This window comes from Girardinichthys multiradiatus, chromosome 15, assembly GCF_021462225.1.
Source record: "Girardinichthys multiradiatus isolate DD_20200921_A chromosome 15, DD_fGirMul_XY1, whole genome shotgun sequence".
Taxonomy (NCBI): Eukaryota; Metazoa; Chordata; class Actinopteri; order Cyprinodontiformes; family Goodeidae; genus Girardinichthys; species Girardinichthys multiradiatus.
The window spans coordinates 8,470,184-8,492,192 of record NC_061808.1 but is presented as its reverse complement, the minus strand read 5'-3'; the positions used below and the strand labels follow the sequence as shown (position 1 = coordinate 8,492,192).

At 41.7% G+C, this 22,009-nt stretch overlaps 1 protein-coding gene across 3 annotated transcripts in view; it reads left to right on the top strand.

The window, feature by feature from the left end:
• The first annotated feature begins 5,811 nt into the window (after nucleotides 1-5,811).
• esr2a (estrogen receptor 2a) overlaps nucleotides 5,812-22,009 on the top strand; it is a 31,636-nt gene continuing 15,438 nt past the window's right edge. Inside the window, exons 1-4 of one of the 3 annotated variants that reach the window (XM_047388286.1) lie at nucleotides 5,812-6,009; nucleotides 11,211-11,386; nucleotides 16,101-16,806; nucleotides 19,445-19,611. In XM_047388286.1, the coding sequence (XP_047244242.1) occupies nucleotides 16,436-16,806; nucleotides 19,445-19,611 (538 nt within the window). In that variant the 5' untranslated portion in view covers nucleotides 5,812-6,009; nucleotides 11,211-11,386; nucleotides 16,101-16,435. Of the gene's footprint in view, nucleotides 6,010-6,056; nucleotides 6,073-11,210; nucleotides 11,387-16,100; nucleotides 16,807-19,444; nucleotides 19,612-22,009 lie in introns of those variants that run through there. The other 2 variants (XM_047388287.1, XM_047388285.1) reach the window with 2 other exon arrangements.

The following is a 22,009-nucleotide window of genomic DNA, read 5'->3' as shown; positions in this document are numbered from 1 at the left end:
CAACTAACCATCACGTACAAACCATCTCAGTCTTGTGTCTGTGGATTTCTTTCCAAACTTCTCAACCTTAATTGTCACAATTCTAACCCTGTCCATGTCGGACACTTCCAATTAAATTATTGATCTCTTAAACTATGTGTCCTAAATATTTGTTCCTACCACCATGTCCAAACTGCACATCACAGCATGTCTCACTTTCACCTAGTAAACTTTTCACACTTGTCTTGTTCTGACTCTACTTTCTCCCTTTCCTACCTACACTCTGATGTTTCCCTCTCTTGCATTCTGAGTGTTGCTTTAGCTTGTGGATCTCAGATACCTAAACTCAACCACCTTCAGTATCTTTAGTGTTTACTGTCACTGTCCCATCCATCCATCCATCCATCCATCCATCCATCCATCCATCCATCCATCCATCCATCCATCCTCTAAATCTGCTTATCCTTGTCAAGGCCACATAGGGGTTACCTAGCCATCACAGAGCCACACAATGATGCATGCATACATTCATTCCTAAGGGCAATTTAAAGAAGCCAATTAGCCTAAAATACATGTTATTTGACTGTGGGAAAAGCTGGAGGACTCTGAGTAACGCTAGCATCCATAAGAACATGCAAACCTCATGCAGAAATGCCCTGGTTAGCATTCGAATCCATTCTTCTTTCTATTAGGCAACAGTGCTAACAACAGCACCCTGGTACAGTTATTTTATGCATTTATAAGTGCTTATCTCCTTTGTGACATTTAACATTCTTTTACTAATATTTTGTATTTGTTTAGATGTTTTTAACATTATATATTAAGATGCCACACATTGTGATTTGTGCAATAAAGGTTAAAAATTGTGAAAGCAAAAACATATATATTTTCAGTTCTTTATTGTATCTTAGATTGAAATGACCTTATACACTGCGATAAATAGAAGAGCCAAACTGGGCCAAATTATTTTGTAGTGGGTCATGATTTGTGAAACACTCGTACTCGTCGTCGTACTCGTCGTCTTCCGCTTTATCCGGGACCGGGTTGCATGGGCAGCAGACTCAGCAGAGACGCCCAGACGTCCCTCTCCCCAGACACCTCCTCCAGCACCTCTAGGGGGAGCCCAAGGCGTTCCCAGGCCAGCCGAGAGACATAGTCCCTCCAGCGTGTCCTGGGCCGTCCCCTGGGCCTCCTCCCGGTGGGCGTGCCTGGAACACCTCCCGAGGAAGGCGTCCAGGAGGCATATCTGGTATAGATGCCCGAGCCACCTCAACTGGCTCCTCTCGATGTGGAGGAGCAGCGGCTCTATTCCGAGCCCCTCCCGGATGGCCGAGCTCCTCACCCTATCTCTAAGGGAGTGCAAGGCCACCCTACGGAGGAAGCTCATTTCAGCCGCTTGTATCCGGGATCTCGTTCTTTCGGTCATGACCCAAAGTTCATGGCCATAGGTGAGGGTAGGAATGTAGACCGACCGGTAAATCGAGAGCTTCACTTTTCGGCTCAGCTCTCTCTTCACCACAACGGACCGGCACAGTGCCCCCATTACTGTGGCAGCCGCACCGATCCATCTGTCGATCTCCCGCTCCATTCTTTCCTCACTCGTGAGCAAGACCCCGAGATACTTAAACTCCTCCACTTGAGGCAGGAACTCCCCTCCAACCTGAAGAGGATGTTGTGGAATTTTCTTATCAAAGTGGGTAGAAGTTGACTCATAACAAGAGAAAATCCGGACTTTGTCTTAATAAGTTTTATTCAAAGGCATTCAGCGTTTGAAGACCCTGACACTGAGGTTAGTCAGTGAAACAGAGCCCCGATCAACATTTACACACAGTATTTATACCAGAACATGACAGTGTTATCTCAACTGCAAAGAGTCTGTGTTTTATGACCCAAACCCTTCTTGAGTTCAAAGGTGACAAGGTTATCTAGGAACAGACCCAACTGCCCTTCCTGACATTGTCCTAAAAGATGAGTCTGGACCATTAAACTTCTGATAATGGCTTTTACAGCTTACTCCCTAACACAGATGTTCACAGAAGTGAGGTAACCCAAAGGTCACACACTTTGGAACACTTAATAAAAGAATTTCCATTACAAGGACAAGCCACCCTTTTCCGGTCGAGAACCATGGCCTCGGACTTGGAGGAGCTAATTTTCATCCCTGCCGCTTCACACTCGGCTGCGAACCGCCCCAGTGCGGGCTGTAGGTCTTGGCTAGAGGGGGCCAGCAGGACCATGTCATCTGCAAGAAGAAGTGGCGAAATCCTCTGGTCCCCAAACCAGACCCCCTCTGGCCCTTGGCTGCGCCTAGAAATCATGTCCATAAAAGTTATGAACAGGACCGGTGACAAAGGGCAGCCCTGCCGGAGTCCAACACGCACCGGGAACAGGTCCAACTTAGTGACGGCAATGCGAACCAAACTCCTGCTCCGCTTGTACAGAGACCGGATGGCCCCTAGTAAAAGGCCCCCAATTCCATTCTCCTGGTGCACCCCCCACAGGGCATCACGAGGGACACAGTCGAGTGCTTTCTCCAGGTCCACAAAACACATGTGGACCGGTTGGGCAAACTCCCATGAACCCTCGAGTACCCTGTAGAGGGTATAGAGCTGGTCCAGTGTTCCATGGCCGGGACAAAAACCACACTGTTCCTCCTGAAGCCGGGGTTCGACTATCGGCTGGACTCTGCTCTCCAATACCTTGGCGTAGGCCTTACCAGGGAGGCTGAGGAGTGTGATCCCCCTGTAGTTGGAACACACCCTCCGGTCACCCTTCTTGTGTAGGGGGACGACCACCCCAGTCTGCCAATCCAGAGGCACTGTCCCCGTCCGCCACGCAATGTTGAAGAGGCGTGTCAACCATGACAGCCCCACAACATTCAAAGACAGGAGGTACTCAGGGCGAATCTCATCCAACCCTGAAGCCCTGCCACTGCGGAGCTTTTTAACCACCTCGGTGACTTCAGCCTGGGTGATGAAAGAGTCCAACCCCGAGTCCCCGGCCTCTGTTTCCACCAAGGAATGCATGATGGCAGGATTGAGGAGATCCTCGAAGTACTCCTTCCACCGCCCGATAATGTCCTCAGTCGAGGGCAGCAGCTCCCCACCCCCACTATAAACAGTGTTGGCGAAGCACTGCTTCCCCCTCCTGAGGCGCCGGACGGTGTGCCAGAATCGCTTCGGGTCCAACCGGTAGTCCTTTTCCATGGCCTCACCGAACTCCTCCCAGGTCCGAGGTTTTGCCTCTGCCTCTGCCACCGCCCGGGCCGTGGCACGCTTGGCCCCACGGTACCCGTCAGCCGCAGCTACGGGCGGCAGCATCGACAATAGATGCAGTGAACATAGATGTCCACTCGGACTCTATGTCTCCAACATCCCTCGGAATCTGGTCAAAGCTCTCCCGGAGGTGAAAGTTGAATACATCCCTGGCCAAGGGGTCCGCCAGACGTTCCCAGCAGACCCTCACTATGCGCTTGGGCCTGCCAAGTCTGTCCGGCTTTCCCCTCCCCCAGCGGATCCAACTCACCACCAAGTGGTGATCAGTGGACAGCTCAGCCCCTCTCTTCACCCGAGTGTCCAAAACATGCGGCCGAAGGTCTGATGATACGACAACAAAGTTGATCATCGACCTCCTGCCTAGGGTGTCCTGGTGCCAAGTGCACTGATGGACACCCATATGTTTGAACATGGTGTTCATTATGGATAATCTGTGACTAGCACAGAAGTCTAATAACAAAACACTGCTCGGATTCAGATCGGGGATGCCATTCCTCCCGATCACGCCTCTCCAGGTGTCACTGTCGTTTCCCACGTGGGCGTTGAAGTCCCCCAGCAGAATAATGGTGTCCCCGGGAGGGGCACTATCCAGCACCCCCGACAGGGACGCCAAGAAGGCTGGGTACTCCGCACTACCACTCGGCCCTTAGGCTGAAATGATAGTCAGAGATCTCTCCCCAACCCGAAGGCGCAGGGATGCGACCCTCTCATCCACTGGGGTAAACCCCAACACTAGACGGCTGAGCTGGGGGGCGACAAGCAAACCCACCCCAGCCCGCCGCCTCTCCCCGTGGGCCACTCCAGAGTAGAAGAGAGTCCAGCCCCTCTCGAGGAGATGGGTGCCAGAGCCACGCTGTGCATGGAGGTGACCCCGACTATTTCTAGTTGATATCTCTCGACCTCCTGCACAAGCTCAGGCTCCTTCCCCCCCAGCAAGGTGACATTCCACATCCCTAGAGCCAGCCTAAGCATCCGGGGATCGGGCCGCCGAGGTCTCCACCTTTGTCCGCCGCCCAATCCTCTTTGCACCGGTCCCTCACGGTTCCCCCTGCAGGTGGTGGGCCCACTGGGGGATGGTCCCGCGTCTCTTGTTCGGGCTTGGCCCGGCCGGGTCCCGCGAGGAGCAACCCTGCCACAAAGCGCTCTCCGACGAGTCCCGACCCCAGGCCTGGCTCCAGGGTGGGACCCCAACTCCGCCGTACCGGGCGACGTCACATGCCTCGATTTCGTAGTCGTCATGAGGGGTTCTGTGAAACATTAACTCAATTTGTGATGTCTGATGAAGTGTCATGAAAAGTATTTGACCACCCTACAAATTTCTTGAATTTTTGTTTGTTTTGTCACACTAACACAATTCAGATAATCAAACTGTCACAACCCTGAGCTGTTTGGGTTTTGATTTTGTTTTATGTATATTTTGTGTGTATTTTGACCATTTCTTTATTCTTTACTTTGTTCTTTATGTCGGTCTTGCTTTCTTAAGTTTAATTCCTTACGCTTGTTATTGTTAGGTGTTTTCCTTATTAGTTCATTCTTTAGTGTTTGCTTCCTTCTCGTGTTCTTGGAATTTCTGTAAGATCTCTGTTAGATATTTTCCTTGGGTTTTCTCAGCTATTGCCACCTTGCATTCAAGTTGATTCTACTCACCTGTGCCACCTCATTTTGTCTACAGCCTCCACCTGTTTCTTCTCACTTTGTGTTGCCTTTGTGTTTTGTTTTTAGTCTGCAGCAGTCTCTGCCTTGGAATAGCCCCTTAAGTATCCGTTTTGCCTCGTCTGTTTCTTATTTTTAAATCATGAACCTTGACCTTAACTGAAGCAAGTGGGGTCTGCACTGTTTTAGAGGTTGTTCTGGGTTCTTTTCTGAACTCCTGGATGAGTCACTGATTTGATATTGGGAGGATTTAGGTAGGCCAGCCACTCTTGGAAAGGATCACCATTGTTCCATGTTTTCTCCATTTGTGGATAATGTCTCTTGCTGTGGTTCTCTGGAGTCCCAAAGCCTCAAAAATGGCATTGTAACCCTTTTCAGACTAATAAATTGATAGCTTATTAGTTCTACGTAATAATTAAAATCATTTTAAACATTCTTTTTTTTGTTATTAAAGTTCTTTTTCTGATTTTGAAATGTATTTGATAAATTAAAACTGTTAAGTGTGCCTCTTTGAGCAGGCAAATACTTTTCTCTATCACTAATTTCATCTTGGATGACCAGAATGTTAGAAACGTTGTCATAAATAGCTAAAAAATATATGTAAAGTTACTTAAGGCTGGCTATATGTTCATTATACACGTTTTTATACTTTAAACAGGAAATGTCAATGTAACAGTTATGTCGTAGGTCAGAAGCTGCCATATTTGGTAAGCAGTAACATAAAGAATACATAAAAGAAAGTTTTGGTTTCCACAACTTCTTTTATTGTTATTTTTTTTTTAAAGGAAACAAGAGTCTTCCAACAATTCGGTTTACTTTTGTGCTCCACTTAATTTTATTTTGAAGGAACCAAACCAGAACCTGCTCACCCCACACCGTCCAGCTTCTGATAATTTATTTCCCTGAAGGCAGTAGGTGGTTAGCTTGTGAGCTGGAACTTGCTTAAGTCAGACCAGCCCGGCAAGCTACAGCGACTCCGCGTTTGGACTTGGTGCTGCTCGGACCGGAGCGGTTCCCACATTCACACTTTGGTAACACCGCAGCACGACTTCAGGCGCTCAGGCTGAGATGTTTGTCCGCAACAGGAGCTTCTAGGAGAGCGGTAATTACATTTTCCGGGTTGTTAAAGTTATACAAACAGCCTTCAGAGAGAAGAAGGGAGCTGGTGAGTTAATCAGGCTTCATCCTGAAGGCCTGAAACTGTTTCTGTTTGATCTGATCTGTCAGGTTTACAGGTGGCAGAGTAAACTCATGCAACAGGTCAGGCTGGTGGTCTCGGTAATCATTAGCGCATCTCAGCTGATCCTTGAGCTGTCTTTGAAAGAATTCTTTTAAGTACAAAATAGATTTACAGATTCCAAATAACTCCAGAATAACAAAGCTGCGATCTCTTCTGTGTTTAATAACACTCTACAGTGTTTAGAGAATTGGTTTGAAATTGCAGAAGGTCTAAAGGGAGCACTATTGTGTGTAAACAGCCCAACTGTTGTGATATGTACCTGCAGGCTGCCTAATACAACATTCCTTCAGTGGCATTACAATCAGTTCAAGCAGTGATTTAACAGATGGGTACACATTTTCTAAACTTGTTCCTTTATTTGCCTGCGACTTCTCTTTTCAATTGTTTGGAGTCAGCTTGGTGCCATTTATCTGTTTTCAGGCAGTTTCCATTTATATATTTGCAAACATAAAAAGATGGCAAATTTTACAGTTTCACATCTGGGGATATATATATATATATATATATATATATATATATATATATATATATATTAGCAGTGACTAACTCTTTACTTTTAGCTTAACTGTCACAAATAATAACTAAAATGCAATAAGTTAACATTTATTTGATGATGTTTATTTTCTAAATGTAGTCATTTGAATGTTGATTTTCGTTCTAATCAAACATCCTTCACGGCTGCACAACAAACGCTAAATGTTTCTGCATTAAGTATTAAAACTTCAAAAAATCACAGAAGGTGGAAATATTTAAATAAAGCACAGAATTATCTGTTATAAATAAACTATAAAGGGTTCCTGTTTACCGCTGGTAGAATACTCTATATCATAGTGTTGAGCACATAAAAAGAGATGCTAGTATTGTGGTACTTCTTTGCATATCCATCTGAGTAGTTACGATGAATATGTTTGTTTTATCAAGAGTACGCACTTGGAGTCTGAGTACTTTTAAAGTTATTTTGAAGTTTAGAAATGTGTGTTTCTTTATGGATTTATGAAGGACTTCCATTGTATTTTATTTTTATTTCCTTTTTTTGCTCTACACGTTTATTTTGTTACAGTTCTGAATATTCTTGGAGATTTCGCTACTCCAGCTCTACTCTTCTATTATTTCATAACAACAGATATTCTGAATTCTGGAGGATTTCCTAACTCTCCACTTACCGTTGAGACCAAAACTATTCCTCAGACTGGACCCTTTACAAGATCTACTGCTCCTCTGGGGCCGCATACTTTCACAGTCGATAAAATCCTGCTGTATGTTACTTCAACGTGCATGGTTAAGTCCTCCAGTGATGCAGGCTGCCAGACATCTGCTCCTGAAAATGCGGCACCTGGCAATGGTAAAATGTAAGCTTGGAGATTTCAATCTGAGGTTAGATAAATGTTTCAAGATGCAGAATATTGTGAATAAATACTAGAAGAATAAATTAAATAACACTTCCATCTCTATTGTCTCGCCGGCTTTGCCCGTTCCATCCCCGCTGCCTCTCTTGCATTGAACTCTTATTTTTCTGCAGGGAAAGACTAATAAACTATTGTGTCTGATTTGCAAAAGCTGTTTATTCAGTTAAAATATTGTATAATGGATGTGTGAAAACAAACCTTTGTTCTACTTTCTCTCTTTAGTGGTTGTCCCACCACAAAGTGATCTATTTTTTTCTTCTTCCTTGCACATACTTGTGAAAAGTCAACCAAAAGTCAAAAAATATATAACAGCTTTTTAAAGTCTAATCTGAGGTTGAAGTTTTTCAGTGACTGAGATCATGCTTAGTTTAATTTGCTTTAGTTATACAGCGCCGATTCATGACAAACGCCGTCTCAGGGCATTTTACAAAACAAGCTGATCTAATTTATGTTCAGAAATGCAATGCTATTATATAAACAGATCCAAAGTCAGTTACACACATTCCAATTTGGTCCTTGTTGGTTGGTTTCTTTTCTTCCAATTTGCAAAAAGTTGAGGATTTCAGCCAGTTGATGTTGTGGTTATGTTCCAGGGAGATGACTTCCAAGTCCTGTTTTTCCATTGACTTAAGATGCAAATAAGCAATAGAAAACTCTTGGAGCTCAACTGACACATGATTAATCTTATTCAAGTGCTTGACAGAGTTTCAAAGTAAACTTTATTATTCTTAAAGACAAATTTATTGTGCAGCCAGCAGAAAAGAAAAAGAAAATCCTTAAAACAAGACAAATATAAAAGCCAAGCAACTCATACATAACATCCAGGATGCAAATAAAGGCTTCAGTAGTTTTAACTTGGCAAATCTAGTCATCTAATCTAGGGTTCATACTAACGAGGACAAATGAACCTTTGTACCGGTTAGTTTTATGATGCATCTGTGACCAGATGGGAGTCAGGATGAAGCAATTACCAGTTGAATGATTACCATGCTCAGATTTTCTACTGTTAGTTTTACCCTTTTTAATACAATAAATTTACCCAATAAAATTACAATAAACGATAGTAAAAACCCCCAACGTCTTGCGAACCTCCAAAATGAGAGCCTTAAGTATAAATATTCTGCACTCTGAACTTAAAATATTACATTTTAAAGAGAATAAAATTGCGTATACTATCCTTTTTTTTTCACTCTGAGTCTGAATGTTGGGCACATTGTGGATTATCATTTTAATGTGACTTCATTTAATTAAGAATACTTTCCTGGTCTAATTTCCTACTATATATAAAATGACATTGCTGCTAATCCTATTACAAATTCTGCTGATTATAATGAGGATTTTGATAATTACATTAATGATGTCAGCCTTACTGTTACTGAATTTACTTAAAACCTCTAATTACACTTTTTGAATATTTAAAATTCTTTTGACAAAATTGTGATAATACAGAAATTAGTAAATTTTCACATCATTACATCCCTAGATGATAGCAACATGTACAGGGGTGGGACAATGAAACTGAAACACCTGGTTTTAGACCACAATAATTTATTTGTATGGTGTAGGGGCTCCTTTTGCGGCCAATACAGCGTCAGTTCGTCTTGGGAATGACATATACAAGTCCTGCACAGTGGTCAGAGGGATTTTAAGGCATTCTTCTTGCAGGATAGTGGCCAGGTCACTACGTGATACTGGTGGAGGAAAACGTTTCCTGACTCGCTCCTCCAAAACACCCCAAAGTGGCTCAATAATATTTAGATCTGGTGACTGTGCAGGCCATGGGAGATGTTCAACTTCACTTTCATGTTCATCAAACCAATCTTTCACCAGTCTTGCTGTGTGTATTGGTGCATTGTCATCCTGATACACAGAACTGCCTTCAGGATACAATGTTTGAACCATTGGATGCACATGGTCCTCAAGAATGGTTCGGTAGTCCTTGGCAGTGACGCGCCCATCTAGCACAAGTATTGGGCCAAGGGAATGCCATGATATGGCAGCCCAAACCATCACTGATCCACCCCCATGCTTCACTCTTGGCATGCAACAGTCTGGGTGGTACGCTTCTTTGAGGCTTCTCCACACCGTAACTCTCCTGGATGTGGGGAAAACAGTAAAGGTGGACTTATCAGAGAACGATACATGTTTCACATTGTCCACAGCCCAAGATTTGCGCTCCTTGCACCATTAAAACCGACGTTTGGCATTGGCATGAGTGACCAAAGGTTTGGCTATAGCAGCCCGGCCGTGTATATTGACCCTGTGGAGCTCCCGACGGACAGTTCTGGTGGAAACAGGAGAGTTGAGGTGCACATTTAATTCTGCCATGATTTGGGCAGCCATGGTTTTATGTTTTTTGGATACAATCCGGGTTAGCACCCGAACATCCCTTTCAGACAGCTTCCTCTTGCGTCCACAGTTAATCCTGTTGGATGTGGTTCGTCCTTCTTGGTGGTATGCTGACATTACCCTGGATACCGTGGGTCTTGATACATCACAAAGACTTGTTGTCTTGGTCACAGATGCGCCAGCAAGACGTGCACCAACAATTTGTCCTCTTTTGAACTCTGGTATGTCACCCATAATGTTGTGTGCATTTCAATATTTTGAGCAAAACTGTGCTCTTACCCTGCTAATTGAACCTTCACACTCTTCTCTTACTGGTGCAATATGCAGTCAATGAAGACTGGCTACCAGGCTGGTCCAATTTAGCCATGAAACCTCCCACACTAAAATGACAGGTGTTTCAGTTTCATTGTCCAACCCCTGTAGTTATGATGAATATGAGGACTTTGCTGACTCTGGCTCTGTAGAAATAGATATGCTCATTAAAATTAGCCCATAGCTTTGCATCTTTATAATACTGTGCAGTCTCTGCTTGTATTTTATTTTTTGTTTGAAGGCAAGTGACTCAGATCAGCATAAAGGAAAATCTTAAAAGCACACTCAATAAATGAGTAATAAATAGGCCGAGGGGTCGCCTTTAATGTACCGGCTGTCACTTAAGCAGTTGATATAAAACCTGCTTTAATAGTTTAACAGTGACATCAAGCTGTAAATCCATTAAATTACAATTAAGCCTGTCTTCGTGTAAAGTATTATGTTGCACAATCTTGCTATTTTCTGGGGGCTTGTAAAATCATTGTCTTTTTTTTATTTTTAGGCGGTAGAGGGAAATGAAAAGGCTTATAAGTTGGTTTTTATTGGAGATCCACTTTTCATATGTAAAAATAAATGTGTCACTAAACCGGAGCCATTTAGTGAGAAATTTCTAGAGAAGTCATCTTGAACTTGGTGATCTTTGGAATGCTTTTTTTTCCTGCTAAATGTTTAACTTAAAACTCAATCAAACTTTGAATTTAGTTCAGATGTTCAAAAATGTATTTTTTATCATCAGAGTTGCAGCTCCTATTGGAATTGGCCAATAAAGCTTAAATCCATACATCTTTGTCTAATCTTTTAATGCTCATTTTGTACCAACAAATCCTAAAGCTTCATCAGGGTTTAGAGTTTGGTTAGATGTGCTGAAAATGACACGGATTTAAAAAAAAAAAAACCCTGAAGGTGGTGATGCTGTATTAATGTAAACAATGTTTTTCCTCTTGACTTAACCTGTAGTTTTTTTAAGCTTTTTGTCCTCTCACATCTCCACTATAGGATCATGGCTGTATATAGAAACAAGAGGACTTTGAGAGCTGCTCCACATTCTCTTCCGACTGGATTTTGAGGAGGCAGTGAAATTTTTAGGATGGGAAAACGACACGGCCTTGAGCTTTTGTGGAATCTGGCTAATGGCCGGGAGGACTACAGATTTAGCTTTTTATGACTTGGATGTGAGTTTGTTTGTGATTTTGGAGGGCCTCATGCTTCTTGGATGTGGAGGTATATCAGCCAGAACATATATGGAGAATGTGTTTTGATTGCACGACGTGGTTTTGAGTTTGTAATGCAGTGAAAAAACAAGCAGCATATTTGATTTAATTAAGTAATTAAGCAAGCAAGAGAATAAGTGTATTCTTCTCTGACCTTAAGATAACTTATCCAAAGTGTACTATTTAAATGTTTCTTGTCACTCTGAGGTTTTTTAGCTTGACAGACCCAAAGACATTACGTTTGACTTTTAAGGTTTAACATCCCTTAAACTTGTTCTTGTATTACATTTGGTCCCGTTTTCCTCCCACTTAATGTCTCTTCTCCTGTAAAAGGTTAGAGGAGGAAGAAAATGTAAAACTCAAGTCTCAGAGTAACATTTACCAGCTTTTCTAGAGACAGCTCCATGTGAGCCATTAATGGCAGCAGGATGAGCAACGGCGTGGAGCACGAGGGAGTTTTTCTCCCACAGTGGGCTGCCAGCTCCCAGAGACTGTGACAGCGAGGAAGTTTGAAGGCAAGCTCTGACCTTGCCTTCAAAAGAAACAAAAACTCATCCACGTCTGCTTTTAGCCTGAAGCTGTTGTCAAAGAAGCAGAAGGCAAAAAAAACCTTGACAGAGGATCTTTTTGACTCTTAAAGTGTTTTAGGAGGAAGACGATTGGCTGCAGGCACAAGGTCACTGCAAGCTCTGATGCTAAACTAGACGTTGCGTTCTGATTCAGAAATGTCTTGGGGTTGAACTGAGAATATTACCAAAAACGTTTTATCAATCTGTTTTTTTAATGTTTTTTTTTTACATTTTGTGGTTCACTCTTTAATCTTTCCACATCGTTCAGTAAAAAGAGATAAGCCAACAAACCGTGTAATTAAACTTGAAACTGAATATCGCAAACTGTGATTTCATTGCTTTAAATCACTGTGTAAGTAAGGAAAAAAAATGATTAAAACCTCTTCGGAACATCGAGGAGATTGATTAATCCTTATCATGCCAGGCATCATATGAGATGGTTGTTTAGATCATTTTGAGTGAAGATCCATGTGTTTTAAAAGTATCTGCAGTCACCACTAATTAAAACCAAATCAGTTGCTGGCTTAACAGAAGGAGGGCTAAACATCTACACAATAAACCTCTATATGTGAATAAATATTGGGTAAAAAAAGAGTGAACACCTCACTGATGTATTTTTAGTTTAAAGTTAATGCTAATTAATTCCTGTAGCAGAAACAAAACGAGGATAAAGTCGTTTTAAAAGAACAGAAGAAAAGCTGTACAGGTCATTACTCACTGGAGATTCTCACAGATCTTTTGCTTTCTTGTGTATGCCGTATGATTAAATTGTCCCAATGTGGATAACTTTGAATACTCTGACACGGTGTTTTCCTTAAACAAGAATCTTTATCCTATTTTATCCTACTTCAGCTTGTGGCTGTAATCACTATTTTGGTTTGACTTTGGTGCAACCTTTTTAATGGGGCACTTATAATGGTGCAAGCTTCACTGGCACAAACAGTATTAAGATCCCCTTTAAAGTGGAATGGTACTGATTTCTTTCCCTGCTGCTTTATGGTCTTAATATACTATCAGAATATACTATTGATAGATTATCACAGCTGTGCTGGAGTGTTTGCTTAAAATCTGCAGAGTTTCCGTAGATTTACTGATCCACCATCAGTTTCAGCATTGACGTCGAGGAGGAATCGCAGTATTTTTATTAGCCTATAAGCAGAAGGAAATGATGCAAATGACAGAGCTTTCTGTGCAGAACGCCATGACCGAACACACCATCTAGCAAAGCAATATTTTGTCCTGGTTGGGGCTCTGTTGACATATATCAGTGTTTTTTTCCGCTGATCACTTTAAACTGGTCACATTCTGGCTATCAAGCTCAAATAGGGTTTTATGAACTGCACTGCAACTAATGTAAAGTTTATATTACATTACATTTTTTGTCCTACTCCTCCCTCTTTGTTGGATGTGATGACATGGCTTCTCCTAACAGCATGACAAGTAAATTATGACAAGTGCAGCCTCCAGGCTCCCTCAAGCTTCACTGTTTCCGATGCAACCTCAAACAACCTTCAGAGACCATCCATGTTTCGATGTTTAAGTGGGTTTTAGGGATTTATTGCCTTTGATGAAAATACCTGTAATAAAGTGTCATGTGGCTTCATGATTTGAGGAAATGAAAATATTATACAGTTCAAATAAGCAGACTTTTTTTTTTAAAATTCATTGCCTTGGGATCCTTCCAAAACTCTTAACACACGCAAGGCAGATATGTTGGGAAGTCTTCAAATAGATTATCATCTGTGAATATAGGTTAAACATTTTTTTTTTGATTTTTAAAAGGACCTAAATATTATTGAAGAGCTGTGATGGATTTCTATGAAAAAATTAGCACCCCTGATTTGACAAAATATAAAAAAGTGATAATGAAGTATTATTTGTCTGTTTGTTTTACACAGTTTGCTTTGGACCATTTCAATGTAAAATGTGTTGGAGGGTGAGGGTGAATGAGCTTCAATAATATTTGTGTTTCTCACATGGCGCCAATTTTCAGTGAGTTTTCACAGCTGTAAGAAGGATGTTTCTGGATTTGGTTTAATTCATGGCATAAAATATTAGAAGAAAAGAAAATACTTTGTCAGAGCTTCCAAATTAATCCATGATTACCTGCAATGTTCTGTATCGAATTAGTGGAACTCATTTTATCCGTACTCCAACCAATTCTGCAGAGCTTTGTTGACTGGAAAGAACAGAATTTCTCTGGTATTTGTCAAAGATTAATTATTTTTTTGGGGTAAAATATTTAAATGACTTGCAGTTGAGGGCTTTGAGCCAGAAAGTAGAGACATTGTGTTCCAACTTTGACTGAAGACAAACTCCTGCCTTGTAGGAATGATTCACTCTGCTGTGTTTTGGTGATGGAAGACTAAACTAACAGCTCCTTTATACTATACAGGACTTTGATATGTACTACATTTATTAATGTACCATCTTTTGGTTCATAAAAAACTCAAGACTCAAAATTTTGGGAGAAAAAATAAATAAATAATTTCCATCTCAACAACAACCAATGACTTAATCTCTCTGCCTTCTGAAACCTTTTATGCTGTGTTAATCAAACGGTATTATTCAAACGTCACCAAATATATTAAAAGCATAGAGAGCCTGAATGCCAAGTATTTAAAAATGTGCTCACATTGTTGCAGTCCTTACAGTGTTTTGATATACATATTGTGTGCGGTGATAATGATAAATTTGAAATATATTGTGCAGCACAAATTTTAGCTAAACCTTAATGTAGACTAATAATCCCATGTTTTTACAACTAAAGGTTGAACAAATCACAATCTGTGTTTTGGGGAATACCTCATCAGTGTAAAATACTTCGGATCCAATCCCCCCCCTCCCCCAACAAAATGTCTTTAGACAAAATTCCTCCACTTCCAGCTGCAGATAATCATTTTTGCGGTACATGTTTTTTTTTTTTTTTAAGTCGTTATCTCATGAGAGCAGGATAATTGTCACAAGTTGTTTTTCCACTGATAATTGCTTGGGGGGAAAAAAATACTTTTTAGCAACACTGAATGATTATGATTTAAAACTTTGTGGGTTTTTGCCTTACATTCAGCTTAATTCTTCAGTATCTCTGGGTTTTTGAGTCAGTTTGTCCTTGTTTGCACTCTTACAATATGTGGCTGTAAAAGGCCATGATGGTGCATTCAAGTTCTAGTCCTAAACTTCATATTTCATACTACATTGGCTAAAATTGATTAATCTCTTGTTCCTAAAACAAGCTATGACACAAAACAAAAACATAAACAAATGTTTATTTAGGTTTAAAAACCAGTCCAAATAGGGGGTTTCCAACCATAAGTTTTAAAAATGTAAAGTTATAATGTCACCTAGATAGTGAGCCCAAGTAAAGATTTAGAAATGAAGAAAGAATCCCTAAAATCTACTCAAAAACACTCCCAGTGTAAAGTGTAAAGAAGCCAGTATGGCAGTAATATGGACTTGCTTGCCTGTGCCAGTTAGAAGTATAGATCCAGCATTTCGTACTAACTGTGGTGTCCCAGTCTATGGCACACCAACAGGACACTCCAGTGAAACGTTTGGGTCCCCCCTCTGATGTCCGCAAGGCCCTCCTGTCTGCCATATTGCAGGACTTAGATGTAGTACATTAACACAGATATGTAGAAGGCTGCAAGAATCCGAATAGAGATGCATTTTATTTTGCTTAAAGAGTCAAGGTCAGGGAGGTTCCAGAAATTAAAATACAAGTTGTCTCTTCATTTAACCATCGAAGATCGAGCGCCATCTATAGCTTACAATGTTCAACACAATTAGGAGAATTATAGTTGATCTTAAATCTCTTGCATTTTTAGTATATTAAATATTTATAGATATAAGATACTAGATACTATTTAGTATCTTGTTAGTAAATTTAGCGGCAAATTAAGTAGAGCTGTTAAGTGTGCCTAATAGAAGATGGAAACTAGTAATATTTTTCGCAGTTTTTTTTCCACCCAGTCCAGTTAAATTGCTTATGTAGCAGGATGTATAAAAGATTTTCCAAAGTTAATGTGCTTTAAATAAAATTGAACAAAACTAATAATTTCCTGTGAGTATTCTTACTACAGGCAGTGTGTTTTTGTCTTTTTCTTCAGGGTAAAAATCTCTTGATACACCTTCAGATCTCCTACTGAGAATCATGTGGTGGCAATCCACAAAGCAGGACCTCTGGCTGCACTTGGACTTCGCTGCGACCGTCACAACTTCTCTGAGTTAAATTGGACCCTTTCTGGTCTGGATTCACTAAGCATCCCCTTCCGTTTGGATGATCTTTCCTAACACATATTTCCTGACATATTGATCTAAGCAGTGCCAAAACAACAGCAAGGCTTCCTCTAACTTCAGTAATTCACTAAAATAAAAAGGAAATAGTTGATTCTTGCTAATGATGTAGTATTTGTAGGGTTCACTCAGAGCTTCTGTTGTTGCGATGGCTGCTGCTACCTCTCCAGAGAAGCATCAGCCCCTCCTGCAGCTCCAAGAGGTGGATTCCAGTCGAGTTGGCAGTTGCATCCTGTCTCCTGGTCTGACCCATGAATCCTGCCAGCCCATCTGCATCCCGGCCCCATACACCGACCTGGGCCACGAGTTCACCCCCATCCCTTTCTACAGTCCAACAATTTTCAGCTACACCAGTCAAGGCATTTCAGACTGTCCCTCGGTCCATCAGTCACTGAGCGCCTCCTTATTCTGGCCCAGCCGTGGCCATGTGGGAGGTTCCCTACCTCTGCACCGCTCCCAGGCCCGAGCCCAGCACAGCCAGGCTGTTCAGAACCCGTGGGAGAGCGTTTTAACCAGCAGGTAGGATGGTAAACACTTCAAACACACTGAAAATACATGACTTTCCAGAAGTATTCACACCCCTCGAACTATTTCACATTTTTGTCTACAGCCACAAACTTCATTGCACTTTATGCGTTATTTTTATATACAATCGACCAACACAAAATGTTGAGATAAATCCATTTAAATTTTTTTCATAAATAAAATTCTGAAAATTGTGGCGCACAAGCCGTGTGGCGGATACAGCAAACATGTGGAAGAAGGATCTCTGGGACCAAAAATTTACTTAATTTAACACTATGCAACATCCTGAACACACCATACACCATGGTGAAGCAAAGTGGTGGCAGCATCATGCTTTGGGGATATTTTTCTTCAACACGCACAGGGAAGCTGCTCAGAGTTGATGGGAACATGAATGAAGCTAAATACAGGTCCTTCTCAAAATATTAGCATATTGTGATAAAGTTCATTATTTTCCATAATGTCATGATGAAAATTTAACATTCATATATTTTAGATTCATTGCACACTAACTGAAATATTTCAGGTCTTTTATTGTCTTAATACGGATGATTTTAGCATACAGCTCATGAAAACCCAAAATTCCTATCTCACATAATTAGCATATTTCATCCGACCAATAAAAGAAAATTGTTTTTAATACAAAAAACGTCAACCTTCAAATAATCATGTACAGTTATGCACTCAATACTTGGTCGGGAATCCTTTTGCAGAAATGACTGCTTCAATGCGGCGTGGCATGGAGGCAATCAGCCTGTGGCACTGCTGATGTCTTATGGAGGCCCAGGATGCTTCGATAGCGGCCTTTAGCTCATCCAGAGTGTTGGGTCTTGAGTCTCTCAACGTTCTCTTCACAATATCCCACAGATTCTCTATGGGGTTCAGGTCAGGAGAATTGGCAGGCCAATTGAGCACAGTGATACCATGGTCAGTAAACCATTTACCAGTGGTTTTGGCACTGTGAGCAGGTGCCAGGTCGTGCTGAAAAATGAAATCTTCATCTCCATAAAGCTTTTCAGCAGATGGAAGCATGAAGTGCTCCAAAATCTCCTGATAGCTAGCTGCATTGACCCTGCCCTTGATAAAACACAGTGGACCAACACCAGCAGCTGACATGGCACCCCAGACCATCACTGACTGTGGGTACTTGACACTGGACTTCTGGCATTTCCTTCTCCCCAGTCTTCCTCCAGACTCTGGCACCTTGATTTCCGAATGACATGCAGAATTTGCTTTCATCCGAAAAAAGTACTTGGGACCACTGAGCAACAGTCCAGTGCTGCTTCTCTGTAGCCCAGGTCAGGCGCTTCTGCCGCTGTTTCTGGTTCAAAAGTGGCTTGACCTGGGGAATGCGGCACCTGTAGCCCATTTCCTGCACACCCCTGTGCACGGTGGCTCTGGATGTTTCTACTCCAGACTCAGTCCACTGCTTCCACAGGTCCCCCAAGGTCTGGAATCGGCCCTTCTCCACAATCTTCCTCAGGGTCCGGTCACCTCTTCTCGTTGTGCAGCGTTTTCTGCCACACTTTTTCCTTCCCACAGACTTCCCACTGAGGTGCCTTGATACAGCACTCTGGGAACAGCCTATTCGTTCAGAAATGTCTTTCTGTGTCTTACCCTCTTGCTTGAGGGTGTCAATAGTGGCCTTCTGGACAGCAGTCAGGTCGGCAGTCTTACCCATGATTGGGGTTTTGAGTGATGAACCAGGCTGGGAGTTTTAAAGGCCTCAGGAATCTTTTGCAGGTGTTTAGAGTTAACTTGTTGATTCAGATGATTAGGTTCATAGCTCGATTAGAGACCCTTTTAATAATATGCTAATTTTGTGAGATAGGAATTTTGGGTTTTCATGAGCTGTATGCCAAAATCATCCATATTAAGACAATAAAAGACCTGAAATATTTAAGTTAGTGTGCAATGAATCTAAAATATATGAATGTTAAATTTTCATCATGACATTATGGAAAATAATGAACTTTATCACAATATGCTAATATTTTGAGAAGGACCTGTACAGGACAATCCTGGAAGAAAATCTATTCAAGGCTGCCAAAGACTTCAGACTGGGGTGGAGGTTCACCTTCCAGCAGATATTGACCCTACAGACAACCAGCACTATAACATTTATGTGTCAGAATATCCAGATTGAGAATATGTGGCAAAACATGAATAATAATGTTCATAGATACTCACCACACAATATGGTTGATGTTTAGCTGTTCTGCTAAGAAAAATGGGCAAATATCTCAACCTTTTAAAAATACTTAGTTTGAAGAGACATACCCCAAAAATACTCACAAACTTAATAACATTTAAAATTGGCTCTACAAACTATTAAGGGCTAAATACATATAAACAGTACACTTTTGATTTGGAACAAAAACATTTAATAACACATATCCCTTTCCTTAAGATGTAGAATTGTTAGTTGACTAAAGTTCATAGTTTACTAAATTTCCAATGAAAACTAAGTTTGGGTCTCTCTCCTACATTATTTACCAGCCTAAAAAGAGCTTCATTAAGTCAGAAATACTGGTGTAATCTTAGTGGTAATGTTAAATAGAAATTCTTATTAGGTGGATCTTTATTTTTTGTTTGTGTTGGTGAGAAATAATGACTTGAAAGTATCTGTTAGTAAGAGTGCGAGGAGACTGTCGCAGGAGAACGAGGAGGCCATGGTGTCTTCAGGCGGGAAGGCCGACCTCCACTTCTGTGCCGTGTGTCATGACTATGCTTCAGGGTATCACTACGGAGTGTGGTCATGTGAGGGCTGTAAGGCCTTCTTCAAGAGGAGCATCCAAGGTGAGACTACAGGCATGACAAATGCAACGTCTTTGATTTTGTGATGGAACAACCAAACTATTTACTTTATGCTGTTACACTAAATTCTAAAAGTATATAGAACTCATTAGGTTCTAAACATTCATTTTTGGAACAGGAAAACTTCATCCTGCTGTCACCTGTTAGGATTTTGTCGTATTTTTGAAATGCGGCTAGGAAAACTGGGCCTCTGTGTCACGTCGTATTTATAACAGGAATCAGGAAGTTATGGATTATTAATTAGAAGTTCTGTATTCCTGGAATACTTCAAATATATTTGTTTGATAGAATGGGTTTGGGTGCCAATTTGGCAAAGGTGAATTTACTAAAATCAATTACTTCATAATGTGGGATGTTTTTCCCTACTAAGTAGGATAATAAATAACAAATGTTGAGGCTGCTGTATGTATTTGGTAGAATATTTAGAACAAATGTACTGTTTTTCCATTAAGGAAAGACATGCTGAGCTTTTTGGGTATAATTTACCAAAATAGGACATGCATCAACTACAGCTAATATCTACACTCCTGATCAAAATCTTAAGACCAGTAAAACAAAATTGCAAAAATTTACACTATTGGATCTAAAGAAATTTCTGTTGAGCTTAACTGTGCTAAAAGAAGAAATGCAAGCAAGGGACAAAAAATGTTGAGCAGACAATTTATTGAAAACAATAATTTAACTGAAATATGCTGTTTATTAGCTGAATAAAAGTGTAAGACTATTGCTCAACACACCTGGAAACCACCTTAAAACAGAAATCAAAGTGTCAAAAAAGGACTCTAATCTTTTTGCAGGATAGTGACCAGGTCACTACGTGATACTGGTGGAGGAAAACGTTTCCTGACTCGCTCCTCCAAAACACCCCAAAGTGGCTCAATAATATTTAGATCTGGTGACTGTGCAGGCCATGGGAGATGTTCAACTTCACTTTCATGTTCATCAAACCAATCTTTCACCAGTCTTGCTGTGTGTATTGGTACATTGTCATCCTGATACACGGCACCGCCTTCAGGATACAATGTTTGAACCATTGGATGCACATGGTCCTCAAGAATGGTTCGGTAGTCTTTGGCAGCCCATCAAGCACAAGTATTGGGCCAAGGGAATGCCATGATATGGCAGCCCAAACCATCACTGATCCACCCCCATGCTTCACTCTGGGCATGCAACAGTCTGGGTGGTACGCTTCTTTGGGGCTTCTCCACACCGTAACTCTCCCGGATGTGGGGAAAACAGTAAAGGTGGACTCATCAGAGAACAATACATGTTTCACATTGTCCACAACCCAAGATTTGCGCTCCTTGCACCATTGAAACCGACGTTTGGCATTGGCATGAGTGACCAAAGGTTTGGCTATAGCAGCCCGGCCGTGCATATTGACCCTATGGAGCTCCCGACGGACAGTTCTGGTAGAAACAGGAGAGTTGAGGTTCACCTTTAATTCTGCTGTGATTTGGGCAGCCATGGTTTTATGTTTTTTGGATACAATCCGGGTTAGCACCCGGACATCCCTTTCAGACAGCTTCCTCTTGCGTCCACAGTTAATCCTGTTGGATGTGGTTCGTCCTTCTTGGTGGTATGCTGACATTATCCTGGATACCGTGGCTCTTGATACATCACAAAGACTTGCTGTCTTGGTCAGATGCGCCAGCAAGATGTGCACCAACAATTTGTCCTCTTGAACTCTGGTATATCACCCATAATGTTGTGTGCATTTCAATATTTTGGGCAACACTGTGCTCTTACCCTGCTAATTGAACCTTCACACTCTGCTCTTACTGGTGTAATGTGCAATCAGTGAAGACTGGCTACCAGGCTGGTCCAATTTAGCCATGAAACCTCCCACACTAAAATGACAGATGTTTCAGTTTCATTGTCCAACCCCTGTAAGTGTTTCCAGAAAGCTAATGGGAACGTTGCTCCAAGTATTGAAGATGGCTTCATGTAGAGCATCCACTGTCTGGAACTGATGTCCATTTTTGTAATCTTCTCTTGCCATCAATCAGCAAATGTTCTCAATCGGTTTTAGATGCAGGATGGTCCAAAAGAGTGATGTTATTCTCCTGGAAGAAATTCTTTGTCGGGCCGGCATTGTGAACTGCAGCAGTGTCCTGTGGAAAAACCCAGTCATTACCACACAGGCGAGGGCCGTCAGTCATGAGGGACGCCCGCTGCAACATCTCCACATAGCCAGCAGCTGTTTGATGTCCCTGGGCAACCCTAAGCTCCATTGAAAAAGCACCCCAAATCGGCCGTGCTTAAGCAGCTCAACAATGCTACCACATTTAAAGACAGTGTTTTTGCTCCCAATTCCTGGCCAGCCGAGAGACATAGTCCCTCCAGCGTGTCCTGGGCCGTCCCCTGGGGCTGAGGAGTG